The 21,052-nt window shown below is 45.0% G+C and overlaps 1 protein-coding gene across 1 annotated transcript in view; it reads left to right on the top strand.

Annotated features, from left to right (window-relative positions):
* Positions 1–9,561, top strand: part of LOC149451523 (uncharacterized) — a 44,627-nt gene extending 35,066 nt beyond the window's left edge. Inside the window, exon 6 of the mRNA XM_089690576.1 lies at positions 5,914–9,561. Within this exon, the coding sequence (XP_089546702.1) occupies positions 5,914–6,894 (981 nt within the window). The 3' untranslated portion in view covers positions 6,895–9,561. The remainder of the gene's footprint in view (positions 1–5,913) is intronic.
* The last annotated feature ends 11,491 nt before the right edge of the window (positions 9,562–21,052 follow it).

Genomic DNA, 21,052 nt, shown 5'->3' with positions numbered 1-21,052 from the left:
TGTCAGGTTCCTATAAGGTGTCAGGGTGTCACTGTCTATTTCTCCATGGAGGAGTGGGAGTATTTAGAAGGACACAAGGACCTCTACAAGGACGTCATGATGGACAATCAGCAGACTTTGGGTTTTGTGAAGATTGTAAGGAAGGAATTTCCCCGGAATGAGACGATATTGAAGCTCACCCTGGAGATCCTCAGCCTGCTGACTGGAGAGATGAGTGTAATGAAGGGGTTAAATCTGACTGGGCTGTACACTGGGAGGGATTCAGAGTCACTTGAAGTCTTCTGATGTTCTGTAATCAATAACGACATCCACACAAGTACTATGAATACATAAAGTGTCCGGACTCTATGAGATTTGGTTATAGCACAAGATGGCGGCATTGGTTATAGAAGAGAACAATCTCAGCTTTAGTCCAATCAGAGAGACCCATGATTACCAGCATGCCACGCCCACTGACCACTAAATCCATGGGTGACATTTCCTGGTGGGTCAGTGAGCCTTACTAGTAAACCATTAGTGACTCTATTATATGACTTCTAGAAGGAGCTATAAATCTGACCCCATTGTCATCATATCATTGGATGGAGATGTCTGTCCTTTGCTGAGTCGGCACATTGTGGCCAATCCCTGGAGAATAAATCTAGAGCTGACCATAGAAGTGAGGGATTATGGGAGAGTGAGATTGATCTTTGTATCACACAGAACTGTACAGGAGTCATGAAGAAATCTACCGACAATGACACCAGAAGGAGATCTCATCGTATGACCACAAGATCCTCGAGAATCCAGAATCCCATCACCATCCCCCCACCTCCATCCCTGATCCCTACAAGACAGAAGACACAGAAGATTCTAGAAGTCACCAAGAAGATGATGGAGCTGCTGACAGGAGAGGTGAGCGGTGCCGGGAATTCTGGGACATTCTCCAGTAACAGACAAGGGATGTGTCTGGATGGTGACTGTATCATTGTGTGTGTCAGGTTCCTATAAGGTGTCAGGGTGTCACTGTCTATTTCTCCATGGAGGAGTGGGAGTATTTAGAAGGACACAAGGACCTCTACAAGGACGTCATGATGGACAATCAGCCGCCCCTCACATCACCGGGTAAGAGGAGACTTTATTGTAAAGGAGAGAGCAGTACGGAGGATCCACCTAGATCCCCCATCATCTGATAAACACATAGAAACAATGGATTCAGTCAGTGTGTGTGTTTCCTACAGATGGATCCAGTCATGGGAACCCACCAGAGAGATGTCCCCGTCCTCTGTATTCCCGGGATTCCACACAGGAAGGTCACACCATCCCTCACCATCATCAGGTAGATGGATCCAGTCATGGGAACCCACCAGAGAGATGTCCCCGTCCTCTGTATTCCCGGGATTCCACACAGGAAGGTCACACCATCCCTCACCATCATCAGGTAGATGATGACAATTATTGGTAGTTGTGATTTATACACAGCATGTTTGTTACAATGAATGTTTTATTATATCTTTCAGAGTGGAATCCTCGGGGATGATAATATTGATGTTAAAGAAGAGTATAAAGAGGAGGATGAGGAGTATGGAGTGATGGAGGAGTTTTCAGAAGGACACAAGGATATGATGGAGCCACCTAATACCAGGAACCCACCAGAGAGATGTCCCCGTCCTCTGTATTCCCGGGATTCCACACAGGGAGGTCACACCATCCCTCCCCATTGCAAGGTTGGTGGGATGGGGAATCTAGAACATGGACTTGTAGAGACTATGGGCTCCAATCACAAAGCGGTATCTTCCCGTATCCCAGTATGTAGTAAGATGCTGCATGCTGTTTTTTAGTAGTGAATCCTGCGGGTAATTTACCACTGGTGTCCATAGCAACACTTGGAAATAGCTTGTTGTTAAGGAGAGGGCAGCCGCCAGTGTCCTCAGCAACCAGTAAACAAGGAGCGGACGGCCACCAAGTTCCCCGCTGACAGCTGTGACAGGTCTGGTATGGATTTTGAGGGGATCCCCGATGCCAAAATAATAAAAATAAAGGCGTGGGTTCCCCTCCAAAATCAATACCAGACCCTTAGTGAGTGCCCACCTTCCTCCTGAACCATATCAGGCCACATACCCTCAACATGGGGTGGGTGCTTCAGGGCAGGGACGCTCTATCCTCCCAAAAGCACCTTGTCCCCATGTCGATGGGGACAAGGGTCCTTCCCCACAACCCTGGGCAGTGGTTGTGGGGGGCTTATTGGAATCTAGAAGTCACCTTTAACATGGAGGCCCACAGATCCCGGCCCCCCACAATGTGAATGAGTATAGAGTACATAGTACCCCTATTCATTCACCAAAAAAAAGTAGTTTAAGAAAAAACGAAGTAATTTTTGAAAAAACAAAAATAAAGAACAATATCCCCCTGATGTAGATCCATCGATGATCCAATCACAATACTCACTGTCATTGCCTTCTTGTGACATCACCAATACAACATGCCCTGGTCAGTGACATCACCAATACAACATGCCCCGGTCAGTGACGTCACCAATACAACATGCCCCGGTCAGTGACGTCACCAATACAACATGCCCCGGTCAGTGACGTCACCAATACAACATGCCCCGGTCAGTGACGTCACCAATACAACATGCCCCGGTCAGTGATGTCACCAATACAACATGCCCCGGTCAGTGACATCACCAATACAACATGCCCCGGTCAGTGACGTCACCAATACAACATGCCCCGGTCAGTGACGTCACCAATACAACATGCCCCGGTCAGTGACGTCACCAATACAACATGCCCCGGTCAGTGATGTCACCAATACAACATGCCCCGGTCAGTGATGTCACCAATACAACATGCCCCGGTCAGTGATGTCACCAATACAACATGCCCTGGTCAGTGACATCACCAATACAACATGCCCTGGTCAGTGACGTCACCAATACAACATGCCCTGGTCAGTGACGTCACCAATACAACATGCCCCGGTCAGTGACGTCACCGAGTGGCACCGTCCCTTAGTATATTTAGTGGCAGGAGGCAGCAGAGCTGTCAGACAGAGGGGAGTCTTCATTGGGAGCGGAGCTTTTCTTTCCGAGTCAGCGGTGACAGCGAGCATCGTGATTGATGATGGATCTACACCGGGGGGACATTTTGCTTTAGTTTTGCTTTTTAATAAAGGACTTGTCAAAAACTGCCTGCTGTCTATTTAACAGAATACTTTTTGGGGGTGAATAATTAGGGGTACCATGTACCCCATACTCATTCACATGGGGTGAGGGATCTGAGGGCCCCCTTGTTACATTTTGTAAGTCCTCTGCCTGCAAACCCCCACAGCCACTAGCCTGGGTTGTGGGGAAGAGTCCCTTGTCCTCATCAACATGGACAAGGTACTCTGGGGGAGCAAAGCCCCCCCTGCCCCAGAGCATCCACTCCATGTTATGGGCACGTGGCCTGGTATGTTTCAGGAGGGGGGTCACTTGCTCATCCCCCCCTTTCCTGACCTGCCAGCAGCATGCTCAGATAGGGGTCTGGTATGTGTTTCTTTCATTTAGGCAAGGGGTCCACCTCAAAATCCTTACCAGACCCCAGGGGGGGGGGGACCTTACAACATTTTCTTAATATTTTGTTGCCGGTATTTTATTTTTTTTTTAATTTATCGGTTGGTTTAGGACGTGGCGGCCGCTCGCTCCCTAACAACCATGTTGTTTACTGGTTGTTAAGGATGCCAGCGGCCGCCCACTCTTTACCAAGCAGTACACATTTCCTGAATGCCGCATGTCTCCACCACTAATTAATGACCGCATGCATTTCATTCTTTATTTCCTTCTGTGAATGTAACGCCTGTTCATGCGGTATTTACTGAGCGTGTTCAGTGTTTGTGGTCAATACTGCAACACGGGATAGGAAATGGACAGTTTCAGGATGGCATGCGGTATTTAGGGGAAATGTACCCACATATCACATGTGATCTGCTTCTGTGAAGGGAGACAATGTGTGGATTTTGTGTGTGATGTCACAATCATAAATCTTACATTTTACAGATGATATTTTCTCTCATTTCCTTGATTTAGAGTGGAGATCCAATCGATATAGAATTTGAGGTGAAAGCAGAAGAAGAAGAGGCGTATGTGAGGGATGATCAGCAGTCTATGGAGGAGGATGGAATAACGGGGACATTTATAGAGGAGGACACTCCTACAGAGATCAGCACAGGTGGGTCATGAACACTAAATCCATTCCTCCACCCATACTGCTCACTGATTGGTCCAGAGTAGGGCGGGGACTGGGTGATATCAGCCTGTAATCCCCTGGTCACTTTCCTGAGCTGTGTTCCCCGTCCTGTATTCCTGGATTTCTCTCGGATAATCTTCCTTCTCTGTGCTGCAGACACAATTTATGTATCTAGACTGGATTTATGGAGGTTCTGGGGTTCAGCTGGCAGAAAAATGTTCATTTCACCATAAGTGTTACTAGACCTAGGCACCTGGGGTGTGTATATTGGGTGTCCTTCCTCATGTCCAGATCTATTAAGATCTCTGACAGAACATTTCTCCCAGGGTTCCTTGCTCTGTGGTCTGCTGGCTGTGCCGGGTGGAGGGATATGTCTGTAGTGTCTCAGACCCAAGTCACTGAGTGCAGTCTCAGGAGATGGGAGGCAGCGGTGTGGGATCTCTGCAACTTGTTTACAGTAGACATTTAATGTTCTACTGAATACCAATATTATGAGTCCTGACCCTTACACTGTATAATTTATATTGTACATTACATCCTCCTGACCCCTGCACTATATACTCTATGTTGTACATTACATACTCCTGACCCCTGCACTATATACTCTATGTTGTACATTACATACTCCTGACCCCTGCACTATATTCTCTATGTTGTACATTACATACTCCTGACCCCTGCACTATATACTCTATGTTGTACATTACATACTCCTGACCCCTGCACTATATACTCTGTGTTGTACATTACATACTCCTGACCCCTGCACTATATACTCCATGTTGTACATTACATACTCCTGACCCCTGCACTATATACTCTATGTTGTACATTACATACTCCTGACCCCTGCACTATATACTCTGTGTTGTACATTACATACTCCTGACCCCTGCACTATATACTCCATGTTGTACATTACATACTCCTGACCCCTGTACTATATACTCCATGTTGTACATTATATACTCCTGACCCCTGCACTATATACTCTGTTGTACATTACATACTCCTGACCCCTGCACTATATACTCTATGTTGTACATTACATACTCCTGACCCCTGCACTATATACTCTATGTTGTACATTACATACTCCTGACCCCTGCACTATATACTCTGTGTTGTACATTCCATAGTCCTGACTTCTGCTCTCCCCCTCCCCCTCCCCCCACTGCTATATATACACATAATATTGATTATCTTTTGTTCTACCAGCTGGACATTTTATATCGGACGATGTGATTGGAGCACAGACTTTTACATGGTGATAATAATGTGATAACATCCTCCAACTTTGGACCCTTAAACAGAAAGTGATAATGAGGGAGGAGTCAATACCCCAATGATGGTGGTCTTCAGGATCAGTCTAGTCTTCATCTTGGTTGTTCTCCCCCCATCCTCACTCTCTGACCTCTGGTGGGGCTCAGCCCCGCTGTTCTTCATGACTAAATCATGGACTAAATATGGAAGTGCAGTACTTCTTGTGTTGGGAAGATGGCGATGAGTGATAGAGGGGGTGGGGACCCTCGTCCTATAATCCCCTCATCACTGTCCCTCCTATAAAAGACAGTTCTGGTTGTTTCCTCACTCTCTGACTAAGGTCCATTAATAAAGAAATGACCTGGTAGGAGATCAGAGGAGCCATTTCCTAGTTCCCTTGAGGGTGGAATTGTAAGCTCCTCAGAGCCCAAGCTGCCTGATGTGGGCGGAGCCCTGGTTTGGGGGAACCAATCAGCTCCTGTCTAGTAATCCTCTTTGTCTTTGTATTTTAGTCCATGGCCGGGAGATGAGGAAAACCTCCGAGGATTGTCTCACTTTGTCTCCAGACTGGAAAGTAGAAGATGAGGACATCACACAGTATAGTCCAGGAGAAAACCCGGCTCCCTCCAATGTCCATCCGGCACCACCCAGTGTAGATGGACCATCGGATTCCTCGTATCCTGAGGAACCTCAGACTGCGCGGGACCGGGCCGGCCTTCCAACAGAGAAGAGCTTCTCCTGTTCTGAGTGCGGGAAAGGATTCCGTTATAAATCCAGACTTAATAGGCATGAAAGATCTCACACAGGTGAGAAGCCATATTCCTGTGCTGAGTGCGGGAAATGTTTTGTATCAAAATCACATCTTGTCATACATCAAAAGCTGCACACAGGAGAAAAAATATATTCCTGTCATGAGTGCGGGAAATGTTTTTTACAGAAGTCCCATCTTTACACACATCAGAGATCTCACACGGGGGAAAAGCCATATTCCTGTTCTGAGTGTGGGAAATGTTTTTCACATAAATCCAGTCTTTACAGCCATCAGAGATATCACACGGGGGAGAAGCCGTATTCCTGTCCTCAGTGCTGGAAATGCTTTTCAGAGAAGTCCGTTCTTTCCAGACATCAGAGATCTCACACGGGTGAAAAGCCATTTTCCTGTCCTGAGTGTGGGAACTGTTTTACACAGAAGTCTAGTCTTTATGTACATCAGAGATCTCACACAGGGGAGAAGCCTTATTCCTGTCCTGAGTGCGGGAAATGTTTTTCAGACAAGTCTAGTCTTTACAAACATCAGAGATGTCACACGGGGGAGAAGCCGTATTCCTATCATGAGTTTGAGAAATGTTTTTCAAGGAGCTTCAATCTTTCTAGGCATACGAAATCTCACACGGAGAAGCCACTTTCTTCTCCTGAGTGAGGGAAATGTTCCTCACTGAAGTCCTGTCTTCCTGTACATCAGGGGTCCCACACAACCCTGGAGGTGTATTAGTGCCTTGAGTGCGGGAAATGTTTTCTAGATGAATGTTGCTGGACATCTCAGCTCTCGTGTGGGGAAGAAGCACACCCTGATATACACCTCAGATATACTCCATGGCTGATCTTCATCATGGAAGAAACAGTTCATAAGGAGATCAGAGGTCCCCAAAGACATGGATGAAGTGTGGGACCGGGTTGCCCATTGATGGCAGGAGAAGAATAACAATGGAGTCCTGCCCTGTGATTGGCTGAGTCTATAAATTGTTGACTGAATGAGCCGTCATTCACCCAGACGTGACCAGTTTGGTCCATACTTGAAGGAGAAGTTCCCCTTTTCGGGCAGAATTTCCCTCCCATAATACACAGAAGCGTTCTCTGATGCCGTCTCTGGCCCGGCCGTCCCGATGGGCTTTCCTCTCCCCTCACCCACAGGACCATCACTTGTCTGTCAGTTTGTTGGAACGGATTTTCAGATTGCATCATTTCCTGTCCATGATATCTTAGCATTCACTTCCTGTAGGCCACTTCCCAGAAGCCTTCACTTCCTTGTTGCATCACAGAAGGGGGTGTGACAGGGCGTGTTCACTGCTCGGGACCACACCTCCCTCATTATAATACCTTCCTATACAATCTGATTGGACAATCTCCTCTAGATCTCCCCCCAGCTATGTAGTACAAGGGCAGACAAAGTCCAGGGTATGGAATGTGTGACAATTTATATTGGGAACTTGTGAGGCCTGGGGGCTGCAAATGCATTAAGATGTACCAAGGGTTCCGGGGGGAGCGCAGATTAGTAACGTTTGTAACCGTTTTAGGATCACCCAAAAGAGGACAGAGAGGCAAGTGAGGGGATATGAAGTTGCTGGAATATTTATCAGAGTTCCTGGTGCAGAGTGTGTGACCCATCAAGAGGCTGATAGACGTAGGTCTGGATTTAGGAGGACTCCATGGGAGTGAATGGTGAGAAGTTTGAGAACAGAGCAATGCTTCTAAGTCAGCCCATAAGGAGCCATGTATTGTGGTGTAAAGGGGGGTTAGTGGGGTAATCTGGGCACCAAGAAATATTTAGTAACATTTGGAACACCCAAACCTCCTTGTTCCTTATGTATATACATAGCATGTCTTGGGATTCGTGGCCCTTTGTCTGCTCAGTTGAATCACAAGACCTGATTTTAAAAAGATTTCAGAGTATAGGAGGAGATGGGGATCGGTGGGGGTGGGGATGGGGAAGAGTACAGAACAAGTAAAGGAGTTTTGGTAAAACTGCCAATTTTCCATCACTGATCCTCCCCATCCAGGAGAGGTGAAGATGAGTCCAGGACAGAAGTAGGACTCTCAAGTATTGGAAAGTGGGGATGTAGTTGGCCTCATGGAGTGTGTTGTACGAGCGAGGGAGATGAATGCCCAAATAATCCAGGTAGGAGGTGGGCCAAGGAAACTATCATTCTGTTTTACAGAGGAAAGGGAAATGTATGGAGTACAGAGAATAGGACTGGCAGGGAGGTGTTGGGTGGACCAAAGTAAGTAAAAGATCATCAGCAAACAATCTGACTTTACCCAGTTCAGGACCGACCACCACACTTATACTGCGGCAGGGCCGTCCCTCTGTTCCAGATCACATACAGTACATGTACACGTGTGAGCCCACCGCCCTGACTGTGCTGTCATTCAGTACATCACAAGCCGATTATCAGGTCCAGGCCAATGTTTTTTGGCCTGGACCTGCTGATCACCTGTACCTGCTGATCACCTGGACCTGCTGATCACCTGGACCTGCTGATCACCTGGACAGAATCAGAGATCATTCTGTGTCCATATTTATAAACACAGGAACTGGAAAGGTACACTAGTGAAGAGGAGCACAAATAATACACAGTATTCCCACAAGCAGCTAAAAAAGGTGATCAATAATCAATAAACCAACTTAACAGTGAATTCAACTAAAACAACTTTGCCCACACCTAAACATACTCATATAAATGTGCAAAAATGTCAATAAATAGAAATACAGCGCCGCACTTTCCTTAACCACTTTAAGTCCTCCCTACAATAGAAATACTGCCACAGGGCGGACTCCCTGCACAAAATCATGTGTATATGATAGCTATGCCCAATAGAAATTGTGGTTACTGTCTGTGTCCCCATTAGGGAGATTCACTGTCTCTATTTGTCCTGTTTTCATTGTGAACATAAAAAAAATCCCACACTTTGGGTTGTCCCCAGAAAAGTAATAGAAGAGAAATCTTCCAATGGGGACGCTGGTTCTGGTGGTCACCAAGGAACTTCCTTAATTTGGAAGAATTTTCTCTCACTTCCTGTTTGGCTGACACAAGAAGTGAAGGGAAATCTGCACAATGGTGCACAGATGTAAAAAAAAAACTGACAGTGTATTTTTTGTTGCATTCAATAAAAAACAAAGAAAAATGAACAAATAGGAACACATTTTATTAAAAATAAAGAGTACAGTGTTAAAGTTTATACCTTTGACTGTATTTTGCAAGATGACTTTTCTGCATAGGGGATGTTACCCATTTCTAATCTGTGTACTCTGGAAATATTGAACTGCTCTGTGAGTGTGGAATTGTCTCTATAAATAAAGAATTTGAAAAAAAAATAGAGAGTACATACACATTCATTTTTGTTGCATTTAATAAAAAAAACAAAAATGAATAAATAGGAACAATTTTTAATGGTATTTTCATTTTTTTTTTTTTTTTGCATTTTATAAAAATATTTGCACAGTGGCTAAATGGTTAGCACTTCTGCCTGGCAGCACAAGGATCATTGGTTCAAATCCCAACCACAGCATCACCTGCCTGGAGTTTGCATGTTCTCCCTGTGCCTGCATGGGTTTCCTCTGGGACTCCGGTTTCCTCCCACACTCCAAAGACATGCTGGCAAGTTAATTGAATCCTGTCTAAAATTGGCCCTAATATACAGTCAGGTCCATAAATATTGGGACATGGACACAATTCTAACATTTTTGGCTCTATACACCACCACAATGGATTTGAAATTAAACAAGTTATGCTTTAACTGCAGACAATCAGCTTTAATTTGAGGGTATTTACATCCAAATCAGGTGAACGGTGTAGGAATTACAACAGTTTGCATATGTGCCTCCCACTTGTTAAGGGACCAAAAGTAATGGGACAGAATAATAATCATAAATCAAACTTTCACTTTTTAATACTTGGTTGCAAATCCTTTGCAGTCAATTACAGCCTGAAGTGTGGAACGCATAGACATCACCAGACGCTGGGTGTCATCCCTGGTGATGCTCTGCCAGGCCTCTACTGCAACTGTCTTCAGTTCCTGCTTGTTCTTGGGGCATTTTCCCTTCAGTTTTGTCTTCAGCAAGTGAAATGCTCAATCGGATTCAGGTCAGCTGATGGACTTGGCCATTGCAGAACATTCCACTTCTTTGGTTGCTTTTGCAGTCTGCTTTGGGTCATTGTCCATCTGCACTGTGAAGCGTCCAATGAGTTGTGAAGCATTTGGCTGAATATGAGCAGATAATATTCCCGAAACACTTCACAATTCATCCGGCTGCTTCTGTCAGCAGTCACATCATCAATAAATACAAGAGAAGCAGTTCCATTGGCAGCCATACATGCCCACGCCATGACACTACCACCACCATGATCACTGATGAGGTGGTATGCTTAGGATCATGAGCAGTTCCTTCCCTTCTCCATACTCTTCTCTTCCCATCACTCTGGTACAAGTTGATGTCGGTCTCATCTGTCCATAGGATGTTGTTCCAGAACTGTGAAGGCTTTTTTACATGTCGTTTGGCAAACTCTAATCTGGCCTTCCTGTGTTTGAGGCTCACCAATGGTTTCCATCTTGTGGTGAACCCTCTGTATTCACTCTGGTGAAGTCTTCTCTTGATTGGTGACTTTGACACACATACACCTACCTCCTGGAGGGTGTTCTTGATCTGGCCAACTGTTGTGAAGGGTGTTTTCTTCACCAGGGAAAGAATTCTTCGCTCATCCACCACAGTTGTTTTCCGTGGTCTTCCGGGTCTTTTGGTGTTGCTGAGCTCACCGGTGCGTTCCTTCTTTTTAAGAATGTTCCAAACAGTTGTTTTGGCCACGCCTAATGTTTTTGCTATCTCTCTGATGGGTTTGTTTTGTTTTTTCAGCCTAATGATGGCTTCACTGATAGTGACAGCTCTTTGGATCTCATCTTGAGAGTTGACAGCAACAGATTCCAAATGCAAATAGCACACTTGAAATGAACTCTGGACCTTTTATCTGCTCATTGTAATTGGGATAATGAGGGAATAACACACACCTGGCCATGGAACAGCTGAGAAGCCAATTGTCCCATTACTTTTGATCCCTTAACAAGTGGGAGGCACATATGCAAACTGTTGTAATTCCTACACCGTTCACCTGATTTGGATGTAAATACCCTCAAATTAAAGCTGACAGTCTGCAGTTAAAGCACATTTTGTTCATTTCATTTCATATCCGTTGTGGTGGTGTATAGAGCCAAAAATGTTAGAATTGTGTCCATGTCCCAATATTTATGGACCTGACTGTATGAATGTAAGTTAAGGACTTTAGATTGTACGCCCCTTGAGGGGTGGGGACTGATGTGAATGTACAATATATATGTAAAGAGCTGCGTAAATTGATGACGCTATATAAGTAATGGAAATAAATAAGAAAAAAGGAAAGAATGAATAAACAGGAACAAATTTTATAAGAAATAAAAAGAGTACATGCAAAGGTAACGTATACACACACATTCCTGAATATCCATGCATAGACTGCTGACAAGTCCATCTACATATTAAAAGGGAATTCCTGAAGAGTGATAGACTATGGGGACTATTCTGGTGCTAATTCTATTTAAAAGGCAAACTGTATCTGTGTGACTGTAATGAGAGAAATGGTAATGGGTCCAATGGACAATAGTATACTGTCCTGTCCTGGGTGACCAGGGTGGGAAACAATTGTCCATTTCAGCAATTAACATTTTCATGATAAGATGTTTGGTCAAAAAATCAGAAATCCCTCCAGCAGGTATTAATCTGTATATGAAGGGAAGATTAACAGCTAAAGACTTCATACCCACATGGAAGGAAGATATATTTTAAATATATTCTAAAAATATTCTTCCCAATATTTTGACATATATTTGAAATACTACAATCTTGGCCGTATATATATGCTGCATGTTAAAATGAGTTTTTTATATATTCCAAAATATATTAAAAATATCTTTAAAAATATATATTTTTAAAATGTATTCTTCAGATTTTTTTTAACATATAAAAAAGTAACTTTAACATATATTTTTACATTTATTTGTAAATACATTCCAAAAATGTAGATTAAATGTATTTACAAAGGCATACAGTATATATGTAAATGTATTTTTAAAAATATGTTTCCTATATTTTGTAATACAAATGCAAATGCATTTCATTATACAGTATATATATTTATTGAAATATCTTTAGAAATATATTGCATATGACCAAAATTGTAGTATTTCAATAAATTTTGGAAGAATATTTTTAAAATATATTTAACCACTGGACATCCTGAGGATTTACCCCCCTTCCTGTTTTTGCTGTTCGGCGCTGCACTATTTCAACTGAGAATTGCGCAGTCATGCAATGCTGTACCCAAATTAAATCTACGTCCTTTTTTTCATACAAATAGAGCTTTCTTTCATTGGTATTTGATCACCTGTGCGATTTTTATTTTTCACACCATAAACAAGAAAAGGCCAAACTTTTTGAAGAAAAAGGATATTTTTTGCTTTTGGCTATAAAAAATATATAGTAAACTCAAACTTCATTATAAATTTAGGCCAAAATGTATTCTGCTCCATTATTTGGTAAAAAAATCCCAATCAGTGTATATTGATAGTTATAGCGTCTACAATCTATGGGATAGATATTGGAATTTACACAGCTTTTACTTTCTGACTGCCATCACATTTCTTGAGGTGCTAAAATACCAGGATAGTACAAACACCCCCAAATACCAGGATAGTACAAACACCCCCAAATACCAGGACAGTACAAACACCCCCAAATACCAGGATAGTACAAACACCCCCAAATACCAGGACAGTACAAACACCCCCAAATACCAGGACAGTACAAACACCCCCAAATACCAGAATAGTACAAACACCTCCAAATACCAGGACAGTACAAACACCCCCAAATACCAGGATAGTACAAACACCCCCAAATACCAGGATAGTACAAACACCCCCAAATACCAGGATAGTACATACACCCCCAAATACCAGGACAGTACAAACACCCCCAAATGACCCCTTTTCGGAAAGTAGACACCCTAAGCTATCTGCTGAGAGGCATATTGAGTTCATGGAAGATTTTTTTTGTTCCACTACTTTTTGGAAAATGACAAAAATATATATATTGTTTTACACAAAGTTGTCATTTAAGTGATATATTTCTGGCATGAGCCATGGGCATATGTGGAATTATATATATAGACTTTTTGGGAGCCTAGCCACATACAGGAGCCTGAAATCCAATGACCACTTTGAAAGCCTGAAGGTGCGTAACTTCCTCATTTCACTTCCTCACTACCTATCACAGTTTTGGAGGCCCTGAAATGCCAGGATAGCACCAAACCCCCCAACCCCAAATGAACCCTTTTTGGAAAGTAGACACCCCAAGGAATTTAAAAAGAGGCATGGTGAGTATTTTTCAGATCTCATGTTTTTCACAAGGTATTGAAATATTCAAAAAGAAAAGAAATATGTTTTTGTTTTTTTTCTTCATTTTATAAAAACTTTTGGCAACAAATGAGATCTGCAAAATACTCACCATGCTTCTTATTAAATTCCTTGGGGTGTCTACTTTCCAAAAAGGGGTAATTTGGGGGGGGGGTTTGGTGCTATCCTGGCATTTCAGGGCCACCGAAACTGTGATAGGTAGTCTGGAAGTGTAATGAGGAAATAAAGCCCTTTAAAAGCCTAAAGGTGCTTATTGGATTTTGGGTCCTGTACTTGGCTAGACTGCCAAAATGTCTCTCACATGTGGTACCCCCATACTCGGGAGAAGTAGCAGAATGTATTTTGGGGTGTAATTCCACATATACCCATGGCATGTGTGAGCAATAAATCATTTAAATGACAATTTTATGTAAAAATTTTTTGTCATTTTCCAAAAACTTAAATTCTATGACTTCATGATCTTCAGTTGAGTGATATGCAGGACCCAACTTTGGTAACCGGATCTTGGTGTGTGGGTATATACCTGGGATAATATTTCAGTTTAGATATATGCCACACTTATTTTGTAATTTTTTTTGTAATTAAATGAAGCAAGTCTTTCTTTTGAGCCGAGTGCAAAGTTCCAAGACAGATGACATAGGAAGCATCTAGGTACTAGAACTATTGTGTGATCATTAGAGAACACATCCAGATGGAGATTAGTGAGAAGTTTGACTCACTATAATTGAGTTTCCTGGAGACCTACAATTGACTTTAATCCAGATATCTCCTGGCTTCCCATAGACAATGGTGCTTGTTTAGATAACACACATCTGCAAGGACTTGTGAGAACCAGAGTCACTAAGGTTCAGTCCCACCATTGTCATTGTACGGTATCTTGTGTTTGATCATCTGCGAGGACTTGTGAGAACCAGAGTCACTAAGGTTCAGTCCCACCATTGTCATTGTACGGTATCTTGTGTTTGATCATCTGCGAGGTCTTGTGAGAACCAGAGACACTAAGGTTCAGTCCACCATTGTCATTGTACGGTATCTTGTGTTTGATCATCTGCGAGGTCCTGTGAGAACCAGAGTCACTAAGGTTCAGTCCCACCATTGTCATTGTACGGTATCTTGTGTTTGATCATCTGCGAGGTCCTGTGAGAACCAGTCACTAAGGTTCAGTCCACCATTGTCATTGTACGGTATCTTGTGTTTGATCATCTGCAAGGTCCTGTGAGAACCAGAGTCACTAAGGTTCAGTCCACCATTGTCATTGTATGGTATCTTGTGTTTGGTCATCTGCGAGGTCTTGTGAGAACCAGTCACTAAGGTTCAGTCCACCATTGTCATTGTACGGTATCTTGTGTTTGATCATCTGCAAGGACTTGTGAGAACCAGAGTCACTAAGGTTCAGTCCACCATTGTCATTGTACGGTATCTTGTGTTTGATCATCTGCAAGGACTTGTGAGAACCAGAGTCACTAAGGTTCAGTCCACCATTGTCATTGTACGGTATCTTGTGTTTGATCATCTGCGAGGTTCTGTGAGAACCAGAGTCACTAAGGTTCAGTCCCACCATTGTCACTGTACGGCATCTTGTGTTTGATCATCTGCGAGGTCCTGTGAGAACCAGAGTCACTAAGGTTCAGTCCCACCATTGTCATTGTACGGTATCTTGTGTTTGATCATCTGCAAGGTCTTGGGAGAACCAGAGTCACTAAGGTTCAGTCCCACCATTGTCATTGTACGGTATCTTGTGTTTGATCATCTGCGAGGTCTTGTGAGAACCAGAGTCACTAAGCTTCAGTCCCACCATTGTCATTGTACGGTATCTTGTGTTTGATCATCTGCGAGGTCCTGTGAGAACCAGAGTCACTAAGGTTCAGTCCACCATTGTCATTGTACGGTATCTTGTGTTTGATCATCTGCGAGGTCCTGTGAGAACCAGAGTCACTAAGGTTCAGTCCACCATTGTCATTGTACGGTATCTTGTGTTTGATCATCTGCGAGGTCTTGTGAGAACCAGTCACTAAGGTTCAGTCCACCATTGTCATTGTACGGTATCTTGTGTTTGATCATCTGCGAGGTCTTGTGAGAACCAGTCACTAAGGTTCAGTCCACCATTGTCATTGTACGGTATCTTGTGTTTGATCATCTGCGAGGTCCTGTGAGAACCAGTCACTAAGGTTCAGTCCCACCATTGTCATTGTACGGTATCTTGTGTTTGATCATCTGCGAGGTCTTGTGAGAACCAGTCACTAAGGTTCAGTCCACCATTGTCATTGTACGGTATCTTGTGTTTGATCATCTGCGAGGTCCTGTGAGAACCAGAGTCACTAAGGTTCAGTCCACCATTGTCATTGTACGGTATCTTGTGTTTGATCATCTGCGAGGTCTTGTGAGAACCAGTCACTAAGGTTCAGTCCACCATTGTCATTGTACGGTATCTTGTGTTTGATCATCTGCGAGGTCTTGTGAGAACCAGAGTCACTAAGGTTCAGTCCACCATTGTCATTGTACGGTATCTTGTGTTTGATCATCTGCGAGGTCTTGTGAGAACCAGAGTCACTAAGGTTCAGTCCACCATTGTCATTGTACGGTATCTTGTGTTTGATCATCTGCAGGCCTCACATAGTGGATTTGGTCCCCATTGTATGTCACACAGATCTCCTCCACTCATGGTTTATGGTGGCTTCCTGGAAGGTCACCTGAAGTTCATCAACTATTTTAACCCATAAGAGTCAGCTTAGAATTTCCTTTTTGGGATAATATCATTTTCCTTAATAAATAGTCCAAAAGTCACTACAGAGACAGATGTGACTGTGGGGGAGGGGACATTAGAGTGTAAGCTCCACTGGTGCAGAGACTGAAGTGACTGCGGGGGAGGGGACATTAGAGTGTAAGCTCCACTGGTGCAGAGACTGATGTGATTGTAAGGGAAGGGGACATTAGAGTGTAAGCTCCTCCAGTACAGAGACTGATGTGACTGTGGGGGAGGGGGCATTAAAGTGTAAGCTCCTCTGGTGCAGAGACTGATGTGATTGTGGGGGAGGGGACATTAGAGTGTAAACTCCTCTGGTACAGAGACTGATGGGACTGTGGGGGAGGGGACATTAGAGTGTTAGCTCCTCTGGTTGAGACTGATGTGACTGTGGGGGAGGGGACATTAAAGTGTAAGCTCCTCTGGTGCAGAGACTGATGTGACTGTGGGGGGAGGGGACATTAGAGTGTAAGCTCCTCTGATACAGAGACTGATGTGACTGTGGGGGAGGGGACATTAAAGTGTAAGCTCCTCTGGTACAGAGACTGATGTGACTGTGGGGGAGGGGACATTAAAGTGTAAGCTCCTCTGGTGCAGAGACTGATGTGACTGTGGGGGAGGGGACATTAGAGTGTAAGCTCCTCTGGTGCAGAGACTGATGTGACTGTGGGGGGAGGGGACATTAGAGTGTAAGCTCCTCTGATACAGAGACTGATGTGACTGTGGGGGAGGGGACATTAGAGTGTAAGCTCTTATGGTACAGAGACTGATGTGACTGCGGGGGAGGGGACATTAGAGTGTAATCTTCTCTGGTACAGAGACCGATGGGACTGTGGGGGAGGGGACATTAGAGTGTAAGCTCTTATGGTACAGAGACTGATGTGACTGCGGGGGAGGGGACATTAGAGTGTAAGCTCCTCTGGTGCAGAGATTGATGTGACTTTGGGGGAGGGGACATTAGAGTGTAAGCTCCTCTGGTACAGAAACTAAAGTTACTGTGGGGGAGGGGGCATTAGAGTGTAAGCTCTTCTGGTACAGAGACTGATGTGACTGTGGGGGAGGGGACATTAGAGTGTAAGCTCCTCTGGTACAGAGACTGATGTGACTGTGGGGGAGGGGGCATTAGAGTGTAAGCTCTTCTGGTACAGAGACTGATGTGACTGTGGGGGAGGGGACATTAGAGTGTAAGCTCCTCTGTACAGAGACTGATGGGACTGTGGGGGAGGGGACATTATAGTGTACGTTCCTCTGTACAGAGACTGATGTGACTGTGGGGGAGGGGACATTAGAGTGTAAGCTCCTCTGGTGCAGAGACTGATGTGACTGTGGGGGAGGGGACATTAGAGTGTAAGCTCCTTTGGTACAGAGACTGATGTGACTGTGGGGGAGGGGACATTAGAGTGTAAGCTCCTCTGGTACAGAGACTGATGTGACTGTGGGGGAGGGGCCATTATAGTGTAAGCTCCTCTGGTGCAGAGACTGATGTGACTGTGGGGGAGGGGACATTAGAGTGTAAGCTCCTTTGGTACAGAGACTGATGTGACTGTGGGGGAGGGGACATTAGAGTGTAAGCTCCTCTGGTACAGAGACTGATGTGACTGTGGGGGAGGGGACATTAGAGTGTAAGCTCCTCTGGTACAGAGACCGATTTCACTGTGGGGGAGGGGATATTTGAGTGTAAGCTCTTCTGGTACAGAGACCGATTTGACTGTGGGGGAGGGGACATTAGAGTGTAAGCTCCTCTGGTAGAGAGACTGATGTGACTGTGGGGGAGGGGACATTAGAGTGTAAATTTTTTGTTTATTAAAATCTTGCAAACAAAAAACATCATAAAAATCATATTTACATATATACAGAATAAAATATATATAATTAAACAAAACCAGCTTACTTCAGCAAAATAACAAATCCTGACCGTCACCTAAACCCCCCTCAGGCTAAGAAACGATTAAACATTCACCCCATACATTGATCCCACACATTCACCCCATACATCGATCCCATGCATTCATCCCACACATTGATCCCACACATTCATCCCATGCATGCAGCCTTTCTTCAAAAATCTGATGTTACAAAATCTAGGGGACGTGAAAGGACAGAAAGAGAAGCCACGCCCCCAGAGACTGACAGACAGCAGCTACGGGGACCTGACATTCCTCCACGCCTTTGTCCAGGCTCCCGGCCGCCACCTGTCCTTCTCAAGACCCCGAATCTTCCCAACCTCACCCAGAATGTTGTTCACCACCCCCTCGACAGGAAGGACTTTTTTGCGAATGGAAACCTGACACCGTGCATTCCACGTGTGGTAACGGACTACTAAGCCAACTAGAAAAAGTGTCTCAAAATCAAAATCCCGGTGAGTCTGAAAGGCTCCGTAAGACCACTCCGCGTAACTCAAGCGGGAAAGGAAAGGGATCCCCAGAGCCCCACCCACCCGCTTGTAGACTTCTATATTGAAGGGGCACTGAAGCAAGAAATGGTCCATCGTCTCCTCCACCCCACCGCACTCCACTCTTGGACAACCACGGTTCTCCGCAGAGCGATGCTTCAGGTTGCCCTTCACATAGAGTCTGCCATGGAACGAGAGCCAGGCCAAATCCCGAAACTTTAAAGGGATTCTCTCCAGATTCATCAAACGCAGACCCTCCCTCATAACCGGGCCTGGGCAATCCCTCAAGGCCAATGGCTCGCTAAAGGCAGATTCAACAACCCTCCTCTCCAGGGCCTTCCTAGGAAGAGATTTAATTTCCTCCGCCGTCACTCGCCATTGCCGAAGCATTTTCAGACACGGGGCAACATAAGCCGGGAGCTTACCATGTTGGACCCTCAGGCTTTTCACTGGCCCACCATTCTCCCAGCTCCGTAGAAAAGGCCTAAACCAGGACTGAAAAATACCAACCCACCCAGGCGGTTCCTCTGCCAGCATGCTACCAAAATTATGTTTCAAAAACATCAGAGAAAAGAAAACCACCGGGTTGACCATACCTAGGCCACCCATCCGCCTGGGAAGGTAGGTTACAGACCTCTTAATGAGGTTCAGTTTGTGCCCCCATAACAGCTGGAAGAAACAACTGTAGATCCTCGCATAGAGAGACACTGGCAAAACACAGACAAAGCTGACATACAGAAATACCGGGATCAGGTAAGTTTTAATCAGGTCAATCCTTTCCCTGTAAGAGAGTTTCCAATCCTTCCAGCTGGCCACCTTGGTATCGGCATCTTGTAGCCTGCTTACCCAATTTGCAAGGCCGTAATCACCGGGACCAAATCTGATGCCTAAAACTTTAATTTCCTGCTGGGGCTCTGGGAAGGCGTCCGGAAGGGTAAAGCCTTCGCCTTCCTCTCCCATCCAGAAAACCTCACTCTTATCCTGATTGATCTTTGAGCCAGATGCCTCAGCATACTGTTCCATCACCGAGACCACCTCCTCCGCCTCCTGCGTCCCGGAGATGAAAAGAGACACATCATCAGCATAGGCCACGACCCTCAGAGGGGGCTCCCCAGGAATGCCCAAAGGAACTCCACACAACGGTCCGGTCTCTAACCTCCGAATGAAGGGATCGATTACAAACGCATATAGCAGAGGACTCAAAGGACTCCCCTGACGCACACCTGAGCCAACCTCAAAGGGCCGTCCAATCCAACCATTCACAAGCATGAAGCTTTCAGCCCCTCTGTATAAGGTCTTTAGCCAATCGATAAAGCCCCCCTCCAGGCCATACTTGCCAAGAAGCAGCCATAGGTACTCATGATTGACTCGATCAAAAGCTTTGGCCTGATCCAATGCCAGCAGGAACTTTCCCCAGCCTGCAGCCCTGCACCGCTCCAGGGCCTCCCGGACAGCTAACACCGCTGAAAAAGTGCTTCTTCCCTGAACCGAACAGTGCTGATGGCGAGAAAGTAAATTGCCTGCAACAGACGATAAACGCCAGAAAATAATTTTTGCCAATATCTTCCTATCAACATTGAGAAGGCTAATGGGCCGCCAATTCTCGAGGAATCCTTACCCTTTGACAGAAGAATCACTGCAGATTGTCGCATGGAGGGAGAGAGCGAACCCTCTCTCAGACAGCCATTAAACACCTCCACCAAATATGGGGCCAGAGTCACCTTAAAGTGCTTATAAAACTCGGCTGTCAATCCGTCTGGCCCAGGCAACTTCTTCATGGCAAGCTGATCAATAGCTTTCACCACCTCATCTGCCGTGATGTCCTCTGTCAAACTCACAAGAGAACTGCCATTTCCCAGTCCTGGAGTAGAGTCCAGAAAACCCGACATGCTTGCCCGATCGAGGTCCCTCCTACCCAGGAGGTCAGCATAATATGACCTGGAGGTTTCCAGGATCCCCGACTTGGACTTTGTCAGGGAACCCGTACTGTCAACCAGGCCTACAACTGACTTAACTGCTCTACCTTGTTTGCAGTCCTGGTAAGGGTCGGGCGAGTGATATTTCCCATAATCCCTTTCCAGAACCAAAGAGGCATGCCTGTCATATTGACACTGCCTGAGCAAGAGTTTGACCTCAGAGATCGCTTCTGGATCCCCATTATTCGAGACAAGCCGATCGAGCTTCCTCCGCAGACGCTGGTAGGTGACATACTTATCAAGCTGT

This window comes from Staurois parvus, unplaced genomic scaffold, assembly GCF_062004578.1.
Source record: "Staurois parvus isolate SC_StPar_1 unplaced genomic scaffold, SC_StPar_1.0 ptg000534l, whole genome shotgun sequence".
Classification (NCBI taxonomy): domain Eukaryota; kingdom Metazoa; phylum Chordata; class Amphibia; order Anura; family Ranidae; genus Staurois; species Staurois parvus.
Note: the sequence above shows the minus strand (reverse complement) of the source record. Positions and strands in the feature narration are given on the sequence as shown.